General features: G+C 29.2%; 1 protein-coding gene and 1 long non-coding RNA gene across 6 annotated transcripts in view; one reads left to right on the top strand and one right to left on the bottom strand.

Moving 5' to 3' along the window:
* Window positions 1-501: 501 nt before the first annotated feature.
* On the bottom strand, window positions 502-8,601 carry LOC106685436 (uncharacterized). Of its 5 annotated transcripts, none has more exons than XM_014428098.2 (4): window positions 8,372-8,588; window positions 7,066-7,215; window positions 3,406-3,747; window positions 502-847 (listed from the first exon to the last, which is right to left on the bottom strand). In XM_014428098.2, the coding sequence occupies exons 3-4, from the start codon at window positions 3,743-3,745 to the stop codon at window positions 654-656; spliced, it is 534 nt and encodes a 177-aa protein (XP_014283584.1). In that variant the 5' UTR covers window positions 3,746-3,747; window positions 7,066-7,215; window positions 8,372-8,588; the 3' UTR covers window positions 502-653. The 5 variants fall into 5 exon arrangements, 4 of the variants coding, with proteins under 4 accessions (XP_014283584.1, XP_014283587.1, XP_066907085.1 ...); XM_014428101.2 differs by having other exon boundaries at window positions 7,070-7,215; XR_010844412.1 differs by lacking the exons at window positions 7,066-7,215; window positions 8,372-8,588 and adding an exon at window positions 4,343-4,472.
* An 875-nt stretch (window positions 8,602-9,476) lies between these two features.
* LOC136796661 (uncharacterized) overlaps window positions 9,477-12,587 on the top strand; it is a 19,502-nt gene continuing 16,391 nt past the window's right edge. Inside the window, exon 1 of the long non-coding RNA XR_010844416.1 lies at window positions 9,477-9,626. This is a non-coding gene — a long non-coding RNA (uncharacterized lncRNA). The remainder of the gene's footprint in view (window positions 9,627-12,587) is intronic.

Raw genomic sequence — 12,587 nt, 5'->3', positions numbered from 1 at the left:
ACATCCCTCAGCTAAAGGCATAAGGGAGTGGCGTGGCTTTGTAGTAAGGCACTATGCTATTAATTCCAAGGACCCAGGTTCAAATATGGCAGTAGCAGATAATTATTTATTCTATTACTATAGCTGTGAGTCAACTCTATGGGTTTCATAGCCCTCTGGGATCCACTCAGCCTCATAAAGTCAGTACCCTTAATTAGGGAAAAGTCTGGGGATTGAGTGATTTTAACCTAATCACCTCCTTGCAAAATTGTTTGTGCAGTAACAGTAATCAATAACCAGTAACTTCCTTTCAAAATACTGTAGCCCTCACACTTCATGGGTTGTAATACAAATTTATTCAATGTAAAGATCTTATGACAATACTTACTGCATACTGACCTGTATACCACATAGGCAACATATGTGTGTGTGTGTTTACCACTTTATGTGTCTACTCCAGGATTAATAAAACTTTTATTTATATAACTAGGAAGAATGATATTAATTTGATAAAGATGCATATTAACATTAAAAAAATGTATTATATGTAAAACAAGATAATATTCTATACAAAAATTACAGTTAACAACCCCATTTAACACAGCAAGGCCTGGTAGTATAATCTGTACTCATTTTTGCTAGTAGTATTTTTATTTACACCAGCTACAATATTTCTATAGTTCATCCTTTTTAGAAAAGTTGAAAAACTCTTGAATGTCAAAAATATTCTTAGGTATATTGACTGCAATATTCTCAATTACTGGTTCTAGGAATGGGGATAGTGTCTCTAGTACTGCATTTTTTAGGCTTTTAATGTCATCATCTGAAAAATCTTTCCACAGACTCGAGTCAAATGCTAGATTCTTATCTAAAAAGAAAGTATACAATTCTATTAATTATTATTAAATAATTAATATTATACATCAGTATATTAAATGAAATAAAAGGTGAGGAAAAGATTTTTAACTTTTAATTCAAGAAACCTGTATCTGATGCAGAGAAAGCTGATTTTTCTACTGAGCATAAATGGTTTAGAAGTATTTTAAAATATCTAATTAAGATATTCCTAAATAATCTTTCTGTTCCTCTTTGTTATTGACTCATTGTTGCCAGAATGACAAGAAGATAAACACAGGCAAGATGGGTAGTGATATGAATGAATGTGTGGACAGGATTTCCATCCCCAACCTTCAGGTCAATTATTTAGTCCATAGGTTTGACTAAATCCTTCATTACTGTGTTTTATTAAAAAAAAAAAAAAAATAGATGCTGCACTTTTTATGCTAATAGAAATTCCTACTCCTAATGAGTTTATTTAGAGAACTTGCTGATTTTTTTTATTACATCATAAAAATTCAAAATGATAAACAATTTCAGAAAGTCAAAGTTATTTCTTATATTTAACTCTTAGGAAGACTACAATGTTCAGTGTTGCATTTTCAGGAGGGGGTACATTCAAAACTGTTTGGGAAAAAAAAATTTTTTGTTTTGTTTTTCTATATAATAATCGTAACTAAAAATTTCATTCTATTGATAGATATGAATTTTATGTTAAATTCTTTCTGACATAGTGCACATTTTTTATGTCATAGTGCAAAAAGACATGTAAAATTACCACCATCTGTTATAAGTATATTGTATTCATTTTCGATATAAGACCTGGTGGTAGAACAATAAACTGGGATGCTTCATTGATTTTGTGATTTATCAAGAAGCCAAAGGTCTCAAAATCAATACAAAGATGAGTATGTATAGGTGGGTATATGGGTATAGGTGGAAGTATGATTCTAAAATGTATTGAATAATTACCAAGAATGAAAAACAGTAAAAATATTCCCCAGTCAACTTATGCCAATAATTATTTTACATGTTTGTGATTTGTAGATAAATTAACTTCTGCAGAATCACAGGCATGATTAGGTCTAATCAATTCAAATTTCATAACATCTTCTCACAGGGATCGAGAGGTATCCCTCTGGCTAAGACTTGCACCACCTAATGAGACATAGATCTGTTTCTCCTGGTGACTCAAAGTATAGTTAACTATTGAAACACAGCCATCCTGCTCTTCTGGTAGCATGAATGAATTTGAAACCAAGCAGAGGATCCATACCTCAGAAAATCCAATACTACACGCTTTTACATTGCCATAGTTACTGGCCATCTAAAATCTAAATGGTGCCCTCCTCATGATTAAACCATTCAATGATAAAACATCTATTTCCTAAGTAAGTGGTCCCCAACTTTTTTAGGTGATGGAACCCTTTTAGAATTAGCAGAAAAGTGGTTAAACCCTTTTGGTAGAACTAGGTAAATCAGGGAACACCTACATTATCATTAGAAACAAATGTCATTTTTTATGAAGAATAATACCATGAAAATAGGTATGATTTCTATTCAAAATTTCAAGTTGAAACTTTTTGTAACAGTTTTTAAGGTTTCTTGCACCTCTACAGCCTTTCCTAATGGAGTTATTGGTGTTAAAAATTTTAATGTAAATTGAGATGGTGTTATAGAAATGCTGTTTAGGGGTCTCAGCTTTTTTCTCCATCTCAACTATTTTTTCTCAATTTTCAAGGTTCTCTGGACCTTTATAGCCCCTCCAAATGAGTTAGGGGGTTGAAAATTTAATGAGAATAGAGATTGTGTTAGAGAACAAACAAAATATGTAAAAGGAATTCAATATTTCAATTGATTTTAAACTTCTATTCAAATTTCTTAGGTAAACCTTAATAAAACAATTACATTAATCAATAAAACAATTACTTAATAATACAAAACAATTTTCATCTGATTTCCAAACTAAAATGAGCATAAAAATATGACTAATAACAGATCTCTGATGCTCTTTTTTTTTTTTTTTTTTTTTTTTTATAGAAAAGATCCACAAAAAAAGGAAATTTATTGCTTGAGTCCAACAATTCATAAACAAAAATTTGATCTATTAGTTTTTGTTTCCCTTATTGTAATTATTTACAATGTAAATACAGTATACATATTGATGAATTCATGATGTTCAGGACATACACTTTATATGTATTAAAATGAAAAACAAAGGACTATAACCACAAATAATTGTATAATTAATATATGATTTTCTTTTTAATCTAGACATTTAACATTTTTTAAAAATAAATATATATTATACTATTTTTATAATAAAATGCCAATTTTCCATGTAACTGTAATAATCATAAAACTTTAAAAATTTTGAATTTACAATTAAAATGAAAAAAAAAAATTATTTTGAGATTTCATCACCCCAGATACTCAACGGCCTGCAAACGATAAGTAAATTGATTGGAGAAGTTTGTCGGAGGGTGCGAAACTTCTCCAATCATTAATCTACGGTCAACTATCTACACCTCATGAAAAGTAAATTGTATGATGTAAAATTTAAGTTCATAATGTAAATATATTTATTACCTTCCAATTTACTTTGTAATTTTTTCCTAAGGTCATCATCCAGCTTTGATAGAATCCAGCCACCGAATTCTTGGATTATATCCTTAATATAGGCTAGGTCTTGATCAATGTTATAAGTATTATCATCATTCTGGCTTTCATCTTTATTATATAATTCTTTAGTACCAAAATTAGATTCAATTTCCTCAACACCTGAAGGTAGTAAATCATCAAATTTCTTTTCAGGTTCCATTTGTTCATCGATAAAAGCTGAATCATTAATTTGTTGTGTCATTATACTGTGGTTCATCACTAACAATATTAGTGTGAATAGGCAAACTTTAGTTGAGGTTAGCTTCATTTCTAAAATAAAGATCATATAATTATCACAAATTAAATAATTTGTAAAAAATAAATAAATAAACTAAAACAATTTTTAATAGTAAAAACTTACAAGTTTCTTATAGGTTTAGGGAAAAAAACAAACTATATTGCTGTATTCATGGACCAATGCAATACTAGAAAATGTAATATCTGAGAAAAATAAATTAACTCCCGCAAATAGAAAGTAAAGAAAGGGTTAATACATAACAAGTGGTTCAAAAAGAAATGAAGATGGCCGCTTAACCATTTTTAATTTTTTTCAATATTTTGTATTTTGATTCCATCTTGTTGCTAGAGACACAAACAGTTTCATAATTTTTTTCCTCAAAAATTTTACAAATAGCAACCATTTTTCTTCTCTTATACGAGGCAATTTCAGTGAATCTATGCATTTGTTGTTTCCCTGATAGTTCTAAACCTATATGACTTGGAAAGATAAAACAAATACCATTTTAAAGGTAAAGTTTTAAGGTAAAAAAAACTTGTCCTAAACACATTTAATTTATTCTTAATGATAATATGATAAAAACTAGAGTTTATCAGGAAAATTAAAAAAAAAAATCCGTATTCTTACAATTTTTTTCTTCTTAATGTTTGAATTTTTTCAATTTTCTCAAAATTTGAGTTTTAATATCTTTGATGAGATTTGAGTTTAAATTCTGAGATATTAAAAATTATTTTCTTCAGTTTTTGATAATTTTAACCTAAAAAATACCTTTATAATGAAAATTACTTTATACACTTTCAAAGTACTATACATTTTCTATTTGAGCTCAAAACTGTCTCTGAAGACCCAATAGTTTCTGAACTATAGCTGATCCAAAATTATATTTTTTTAGGCAATATTTTGAAACTATGTGGGAATTTGCACTACGTAGGTCTGTTGAATTTGAGAAAATTCACCCTCCTGTATTCTAATAAACACTGAAGATATTCAAAGAGACCTACAGATAACTCCCCTCTCCTACATTTTTAAGTTCTCTTTTCTAGTCCTCTTCTTTTTGTTACATTATTAAAGCCCCATCAAAACATTTCATGAACTTGAACTTCTTCTCTTACTCTATAATCATGTCAAAAAGTTTGGAATGGATTATATTTATCAAGTAATATTCTTTCTTAAATGTGAGCATTTTATATAGAGAACAAGAATTGTGAAAGATTATAAATTTAGAATATGAGGAGACACTGACAGTGTGATCATCACTTGCTTCTCACGGTTTAGTGTTAGCTGCTAGAGAGGATATGGATTTGTCCAGATCCAGATTACACTCTTTGAAATTTTTCAAAAAATTTAGAAGAAGCAAAGTTATAAATGTGATCTATTCTCGCATCTTCTCAATTTTTATATCAAAACCAAAGCGCTTATTTTTTATAATAAATGGAATTTGGTAAAATAAAACTCAAATAGTAAATTGGTGTACTATTTGAGTTCTATTTAACCGCACCCGGACCAAAGTCCATTTATTGATACACACGATCAATCAGCAATCTTCCACTTTTCATTTTTATTCATACCTTCAGTGGGTGTGGCTTAGTATCCAGCTTCTTTGTTCAGAGGAAGCTAAAAATCTTCCCCTTGGACCAAAAAAACAACTGGGTAGCCAGTTAGTTGTTAGAGGTGTGAGAGGCACGACACAATATTGCCAAGCTTAGCCAAAGACTAATAACTAACCCCTTAAAAGTTTTCATTTAATTTCTTCCTAGCTATAATATCATATTTACAAATTGTTAATCGGTCCAAATTTATGTAGTCAAATTTAAATTATACAAAATCCTTTTAGGACCCAGAAAATTCATTTTTAAAGTTAATGGTTAATTTTTTACTATCTGACATTCAACAGTGTCAGTACAGCGATTTTCTAAACGTTCAAATAATATATTTTTAAACTGTAGTGTATACAATTTTTATTAAAATATTTGCCATTTTTTTTATGAAAAGAACAAGAGTTTTGGATGATTCTATAACCAAATCCAAAAAAGCAAATATTAGCAATGAAGAGCAACTACAAACAACAAAATCTAGATAAAACAGGAATAAGGAATAATCAGAAAAGTCTAGTGAAAATAAACAGAAACCGACTCCAATTAAGAATTGTAATAGTAATAGTTTGTTATACAACTGTAATGCTTCACAACAGGAATATTTTAAAAATAAATATGAATCAATGCTATCAATGAAAATTTTGGATGTCAGTAATGCTTACAAATAGGAATATTGAAATTTTACAATGTTGAAAGTGCTAATATTTACACATTTCATTGGAATGAAAATCGTGTTTCGTTAAACCTCATAGAGCAAAAAAAGAAATTTTACAAGCACAAATCAAAGAAAAAAAAATAGAAACAGCATTATGAATCAACATTAATCGAGATAGCTATAGAAATAATCAAAACAGGTGAAAAAAATGTTATTTTTTAAAAACACCATACATATTTTGAATAACAACAAAATATTACTAAATACGAAAAAATATATTGTTCAGAAAATTTGTATTTCAGAAATTATTGAAGACCATTTTGGGTTCAAATAACAACTTTGGTCTATATAAATAGTGTTTTATGTCATTTTTATATTAAAGTTTGTCCTTCATGGGTAAAATCATCAAAAACTGAAAAAAGTTAAACATTTCATTGTTTTTTTGACAATGTAGTGATCAGGAATTAGAAAACTTGCAGTTTTAACTAGCCCAACATTAAACAACACAGCAAAAAATCATAGCTACTTGATCTGACACAAGATCTGACATATATATATTTATTGGACTAGCACTCTGTTCTACAATATGTTCAGTATTCAATTATGTAATCTGTTTATTTCTATGTTGAATATTTTTGATTCAAAAATGTTATTAATACAAAAAATTGTTGCATAATTTAATGTCTCCGATGGAAGTGGAGTTAAATTTATGTTTCTAGTGACAGCTATGATAAATAAATACTTTACTCAATAATATATATTTTTTTGTTTTAAAAGAATAGAAAAATGCAGTGAGTGGCCTCTAGTAGTAGTATTTAGTAAATAATATTATAGAAGAATAAATTTCATCTAGACAAGAGTACTTTTTCACTTCTAATTCATATCTTTATTAGTTAGTTTAATTGATTTCAAAATTAGAATCCATAAGGATGTAAAAGACGCAAATGAAAAAATTATTTAATGCTGGCAAAATTAATTAAGCTATTACCATTCAAACGACAATAGACTCATCCTAATAAATTAATAAAAATTCATTATATGTTTTATTTAATTTTATACTCTTCAATTTATCTAAATATAATATTTTTGTGAGTAGTTACCTACTTCCTGTGCCTTCTCTCTTGTTCAAAGAGCTTTTTTGGTGGATTTGATTTCTATCGCAATTACTGTAGTTAATATGACTTTGATGACTCAGTGCTTATTTCTAGAGAGAAGTGCTTATTTCTAGTCCTTACTTCTTTTATCCTTATCTGATTTGAAAAATAAATATCACATGATAGGAATATGTTTATAGATCATAATGGGTTGGTTAAACAGATGTAAACCTCTTCACTAGATTTTAATACTTTTTCATTCTCTTCTCAGTGCAAATCCATGACAGCCATAGGTATAAGTTCAATGTAAATGTTATTATGACAAATTAGGAAATTATAAGGATTTTAGGTATGTTTACCTTTTGTATAATCATGCCTTGAATGAATCAAATGGGACTTGAAAAACAACAAGATATTTTTAAATTTTTAATTAAGAGATATTGCAATAATACCTTGTTCCTAAAAGTATCATGTGTAATGCACATTTTTAATCATACTGATATATTTTAAAAACCTTTAATTAGGTGTTAATTTAACTACTATTATATTATTTTGTTTCAGGATTTATTTCTCCTCGAGTTTTTGTTACATTTTAAATATATACTGCTTATTTTTATTATTTGCTGAATTAATGTAAGGAGTAAGAAATTAGTAGATGTACAATTTTTTTATTAATAATGCAAAGAAAATTTAATAAAATAAATAAATGAAAACCCTTAAGAATACTCATAAAGAAATAAATATTGCTTTAAAATATTATGTACCAACTTGTGTCATTATCTACAGAAGATTTATTTAATTCTTTTTGAAAATTAAAGGAGGAATATGAGCAATAGGATTTTGGTATTGTTGCCGAAAGGGCAGAATTCATACCAATAGTTAGCTACAGAGGTATTAGGACTTCATTACGGAAATTGACCAAAAATGTTTCCAGCACTAGAAATATCTTTTTCAATGATTGAAATAAATGACCAAGCAGTAAATGGAAATTTCCTGTATTTTGAATATATGTCTAAATTTGTATGAAGTATATACGAAAATTGCAAAATTGAAAATTATCAAAAGAAATGTTAAGATAAAAAAATAAATAGAAGAAGAAGATTCAACCAAGACATAAAAATATACATGATGAATTCTAATCTACGCAAAATTTGAGCCATAGACAGATAAAAAATGTGGTCTTGGAAAACTTGCGTTCAAGAAATCCTCTGCTGTCATGGAAAATTAAAATGTAAAGAACAGAAATTATAAATTGTAAAAAACTAAAATATTTAAAAATTTTTTTATGCGTTCTCTAAAATATTCAACTTACCTAAAGAAGTATTTTCTTGTTTTTAACCAGAATGCATTAAATATCAGCTTAAGATGTTTAATATCAATTAATAAATAACACTTATATAATATATCATATATTAAAAAAAATATTTAAAGTAAAAATATTCAAATATAACAATAGTGTAACTAAAAATTACTCATTTCCTAATCTCCTGACTGGATGGTGTAGCTCTAAAGTAGCACTGATAGATGTTTAAACAAGTGTGTAACAGCATAATTACAGCTAATTATGTAATTATTCTATGTGAACATTGGACCCCAAGTTAAAAATATTTGCGAGGAAGAGTGTTTTTTTTTTTTTCAGTGAGTGTAAAAATTTAATTGGAATAATCTTTTATATGGTTATAATTTTTGTTCCACTCAAAGACAAAAATGAGGTCAACCACAAATAAGTTTTATTAGTTTCTATTAAATTGTGATTATGGTTTAATTCTTTAACCATAAGCTGCTGAGGTAACATGAAATAAATTTAGAAATTAGAAATCTCTTTAGGAAATTAAAGAAAATACACATATAATAAAACCAGCCTGCACACGTTTGTAAATAATCTCACTGACTTCTCTAATAGTGAATATAGAAAGAAAATGAAATATCCATGCATATTGTAGCCACTATCTAGCTTCCCAATGGGGTTAATGCATGAAAATGCTTTAATAATAATAAAGTATAGATAGAAGGGGAAGAAGGAGACATTCATTTTCTGTTTCCTTTCTGGTGTGTCCTACTCACTTTTGAGGAGAAAAGTTTCCGTGTGTCAGAGATAAAAAGTGTCATAGTCATTGGTTGAAAATTCTAATTATGTTTTATACCAATACTCGAGATAGTGGAGAAAATATAGCAGCCATTTTTTAACCTGTGAGAGGTGTAGCCTGCAGCATTTTGCTCATAATGGGAAATAAACATCTATATTTTCCTGGTTTTACATCTGCTTTGTTTATATTTTTGTCTATCTTCCATTAAATCTTTAATGATGATATTGCTGCTTATTTATGTTACTCATTCTTTTGCCTCCCAACCTATACTCAATTCAATTTTGTTTTGGCCTCCTCGCAACAGCAAGACTGAGATTTCTGATGGTAAGACTTAATTTCTCTCACCTGAACACCTTCTGCATTCCTTATTTTAAGTCATGAGTAAAGGCAAGAAGATCTTAAACATTATGAAATTTGGATTCTTCAGCCCCTGATGGAAGATCTACAATTTATAATTGAAATTATACATATGCCTATTTGGTTAGTACAAAAAAAGAAACATAATATTTTTAATTCTAAGATTAATAAAATTTATATTTCTCTTTTTAATGATTAAAGATACATTAGAAAACGGGATTAATACTTCGGCCCATGGTCATTATAAATCAAATGAGTAGAAAAATAAGATGAACATTTTTAACGTTATATAATAAGTAAGGCTTTTTCTATTTTGGTCACTGGAGTGATTCTAAAAAAACCCAAAACCAAAGTATGAATGAGTCGAAAAATATGCATAAAAAAAATGACTGCCTTGTTATACCCCTACCTTGAAGTGATTAGGAGCCTTAACTCAAAAACATTTGACGAACTAAAATGTGTGAAAAATGTGACGAACTATTACACGAAAACAAATTGAATAGGTAAATCGGTCTTTTTAAAATATTATAACTATCAAATAACAGAATAACGACAATAAATAACAAGATAAAGTGTAGAAAGAGACAGGGAAGCGGATAAGATGGGAGAATAGAAGAGAGTGAATACACCGTAATTCTTCAATCATTCTGTACCGACCCTAAAAAGGTTATGATGATATACCCTCTCCCCTCAGGTGAACCAAAAATGTGAATTAATAGAACGAGTATTGAACATGTAAATAGGTTTGAGTTATGAAATTCTTGACCAAACGATTCTCGAGAATCATCTGTTCGAATCTGAAGACTCATTTGAGAAGATCTGTAAATCTCTGTGTGAGATTTGGAGTTGAGCCCTGAAGAACTAGGAAGAAAATTACCCAGGAGGAGAAAAGTGGAATCGACGCTGGATTGTATTAGGAAAATACTGCTCTATCTTTTGGACATATTGGAAGACTACAAAGCCTCACTACTCCTTCACCACCTTCCGAGCCATTACATTGCCTAATGAAGCCGCCACTAAAGCAGAAAATTAAGTTTAAAAACGAAATTCGATGGATCTGAACCAAAGTAAAAATGATTATAGGATGCCGATGCTCCACGTCATTGGGAGGAATACGAAACAAATTCAGTCATTTTCTAATTTGGATCAAACCTGCACTATCTAATGCATAATATAATTTATAGTAAATTATATTATATGTTATTATTATTATTATATTATATATAAAGAATTCTATTAACAGTAAAATTATATATATGACCCAATCGTGTAGACCGTCCTTAGAACTTGATCTGCGTCCATTAGCTGATCTAGTCTTTAAGATGATCTACTCTAATTAAATGATTTAACTAAATCTTTCCGCTACTTCTCCATCTATTTCTCCCTGTAATCTTAGAAATAATCCATCCGGAGTTCTCTTTAAATGCTCAAACCAATCTGTTAATGGCTCATAAAATTTTTATGTTCAGCGAAAGCTGCAAAGTGAAATCTAGTTTTTAAGTGGTAAGTGCTTGGTCCTTTATCATAGAAATCTAGGATGAGGATGGCTTTACAACGCTCCTTCTATTTCATTTTCCAACCAGTCTAGCCCTTTAGCTGAGTTTGGTCTAGACCAAGCAGTTAGGGGGCCCTTATAAATTGCACTACCACAATTTTACTTACCGCACTAGGAGGCAGAAAGCTTATATTTTCTGGATGAGGCGGATAACTGCAGTAATCGGATCATCTTTTCCTCGGCGGATAACCTTTTTCTCTTTCAACTACTTTGGACGACCACGGGTCTGCATTGCAAAACATACGTTGCTATCTCCCGGGGTTTACCTCTGTAATCTTAACATACCATCTTAACATAGGTTTTCGAAGGAAGATTTATGAATGGATTCTTTCATATATCTTTATAATAGATTGTTTATTAAAGTTAAAGTTATTAAACAACCTTTACTATATTTCATAGCAATTAAAAACTTAAAAAACTGGCTATGCAAAACCTTAAATTTTTCAAATCTGCTCCCGTTAAAACTATTTATTTTGGACTTGACTGCCTTTGCACAAAATCCGTGACAGGTCAGTCAAAGTAAAAACTGTCAAAAAAATTTTCATGTATTAGTACACTTTTAAAAATTCCTTTACCTAAATAGATTATACAGAGCTGTTATTTATTGTCATGCAATGCATTTGAAACATTTAACTCAAGTTGTTTGTTTTCCGATACAGCCTATGTGTCTTGTTAATATCTTTTGTTCAAAAAAATTAACATAACTTAGTTACAATATGCTAAAATATGTATTTAATTTTTTATATAGGTTTAATTTTATTTTATTTAGTAAAGAAGACGTTATTTTTGTTTAAGTCTAGGACATTTATCTTAATTATATCATCACATTTTTTAATATGTTTTATCATTTATCATTTAATTCAAATTTTCATTTTCCAAAGACCATTATCCACAGAGTAAATTTAATTAACACAATCTGTCACTATGAGGATATATTTAAACACTTCCGATTAATAATTATAATTAATTCATTTTATAATTCAAAACACAAATTCTTGTATAGCATCATACCGATCTAGAAGGAATACCAACTTCTACGGAAAGTATTAACACCTTATGCTAATTCCTTTCGATCGGATACAGTTAATGGAGAAGATAGCGAAGATGAGGTAAGTGGAACAGATGGATGTGTGAATGGATGTTGTAGTATGCTCCTTACTTCCTGAGGAGCAGCAGTCTTACCGTTGTTGGGGAGATGAGCCGGTGCACACTAACCGCTAGCTGCTCTATCGCGGTCGTTCCATTATAATACACCTTTCATGTCTCCTCCCATAGCCTATATTTTAACTAACACACATATGGCTCGTCCTTGAAATGCTAACCGGAGTCTGGAAATTTGGTTTATAAGAGGGAAAAAAAAGCAAATTTTTTTTTAAATATTTATTTATTGCTATTAACAATTGTACATTATAATACATTTAGTAAATCTGATCTAAGTTAAATTGGAGTGCTACAGGCGTGTAGAGAAACTACCCATTGGTAGCACTCTAATGACATTTTACATTAGCTGGTCTCGTGGCCATCTTCTT

Source organism: Halyomorpha halys, unplaced genomic scaffold (assembly GCF_000696795.3).
Source record: "Halyomorpha halys isolate HHAL.00 unplaced genomic scaffold, Hhal_1.1 Scaffold692.1, whole genome shotgun sequence".
Classification (NCBI taxonomy): Eukaryota; Metazoa; Arthropoda; class Insecta; order Hemiptera; family Pentatomidae; genus Halyomorpha; species Halyomorpha halys.
Note: the sequence above shows the minus strand (reverse complement) of the source record. Positions and strands in the feature narration are given on the sequence as shown.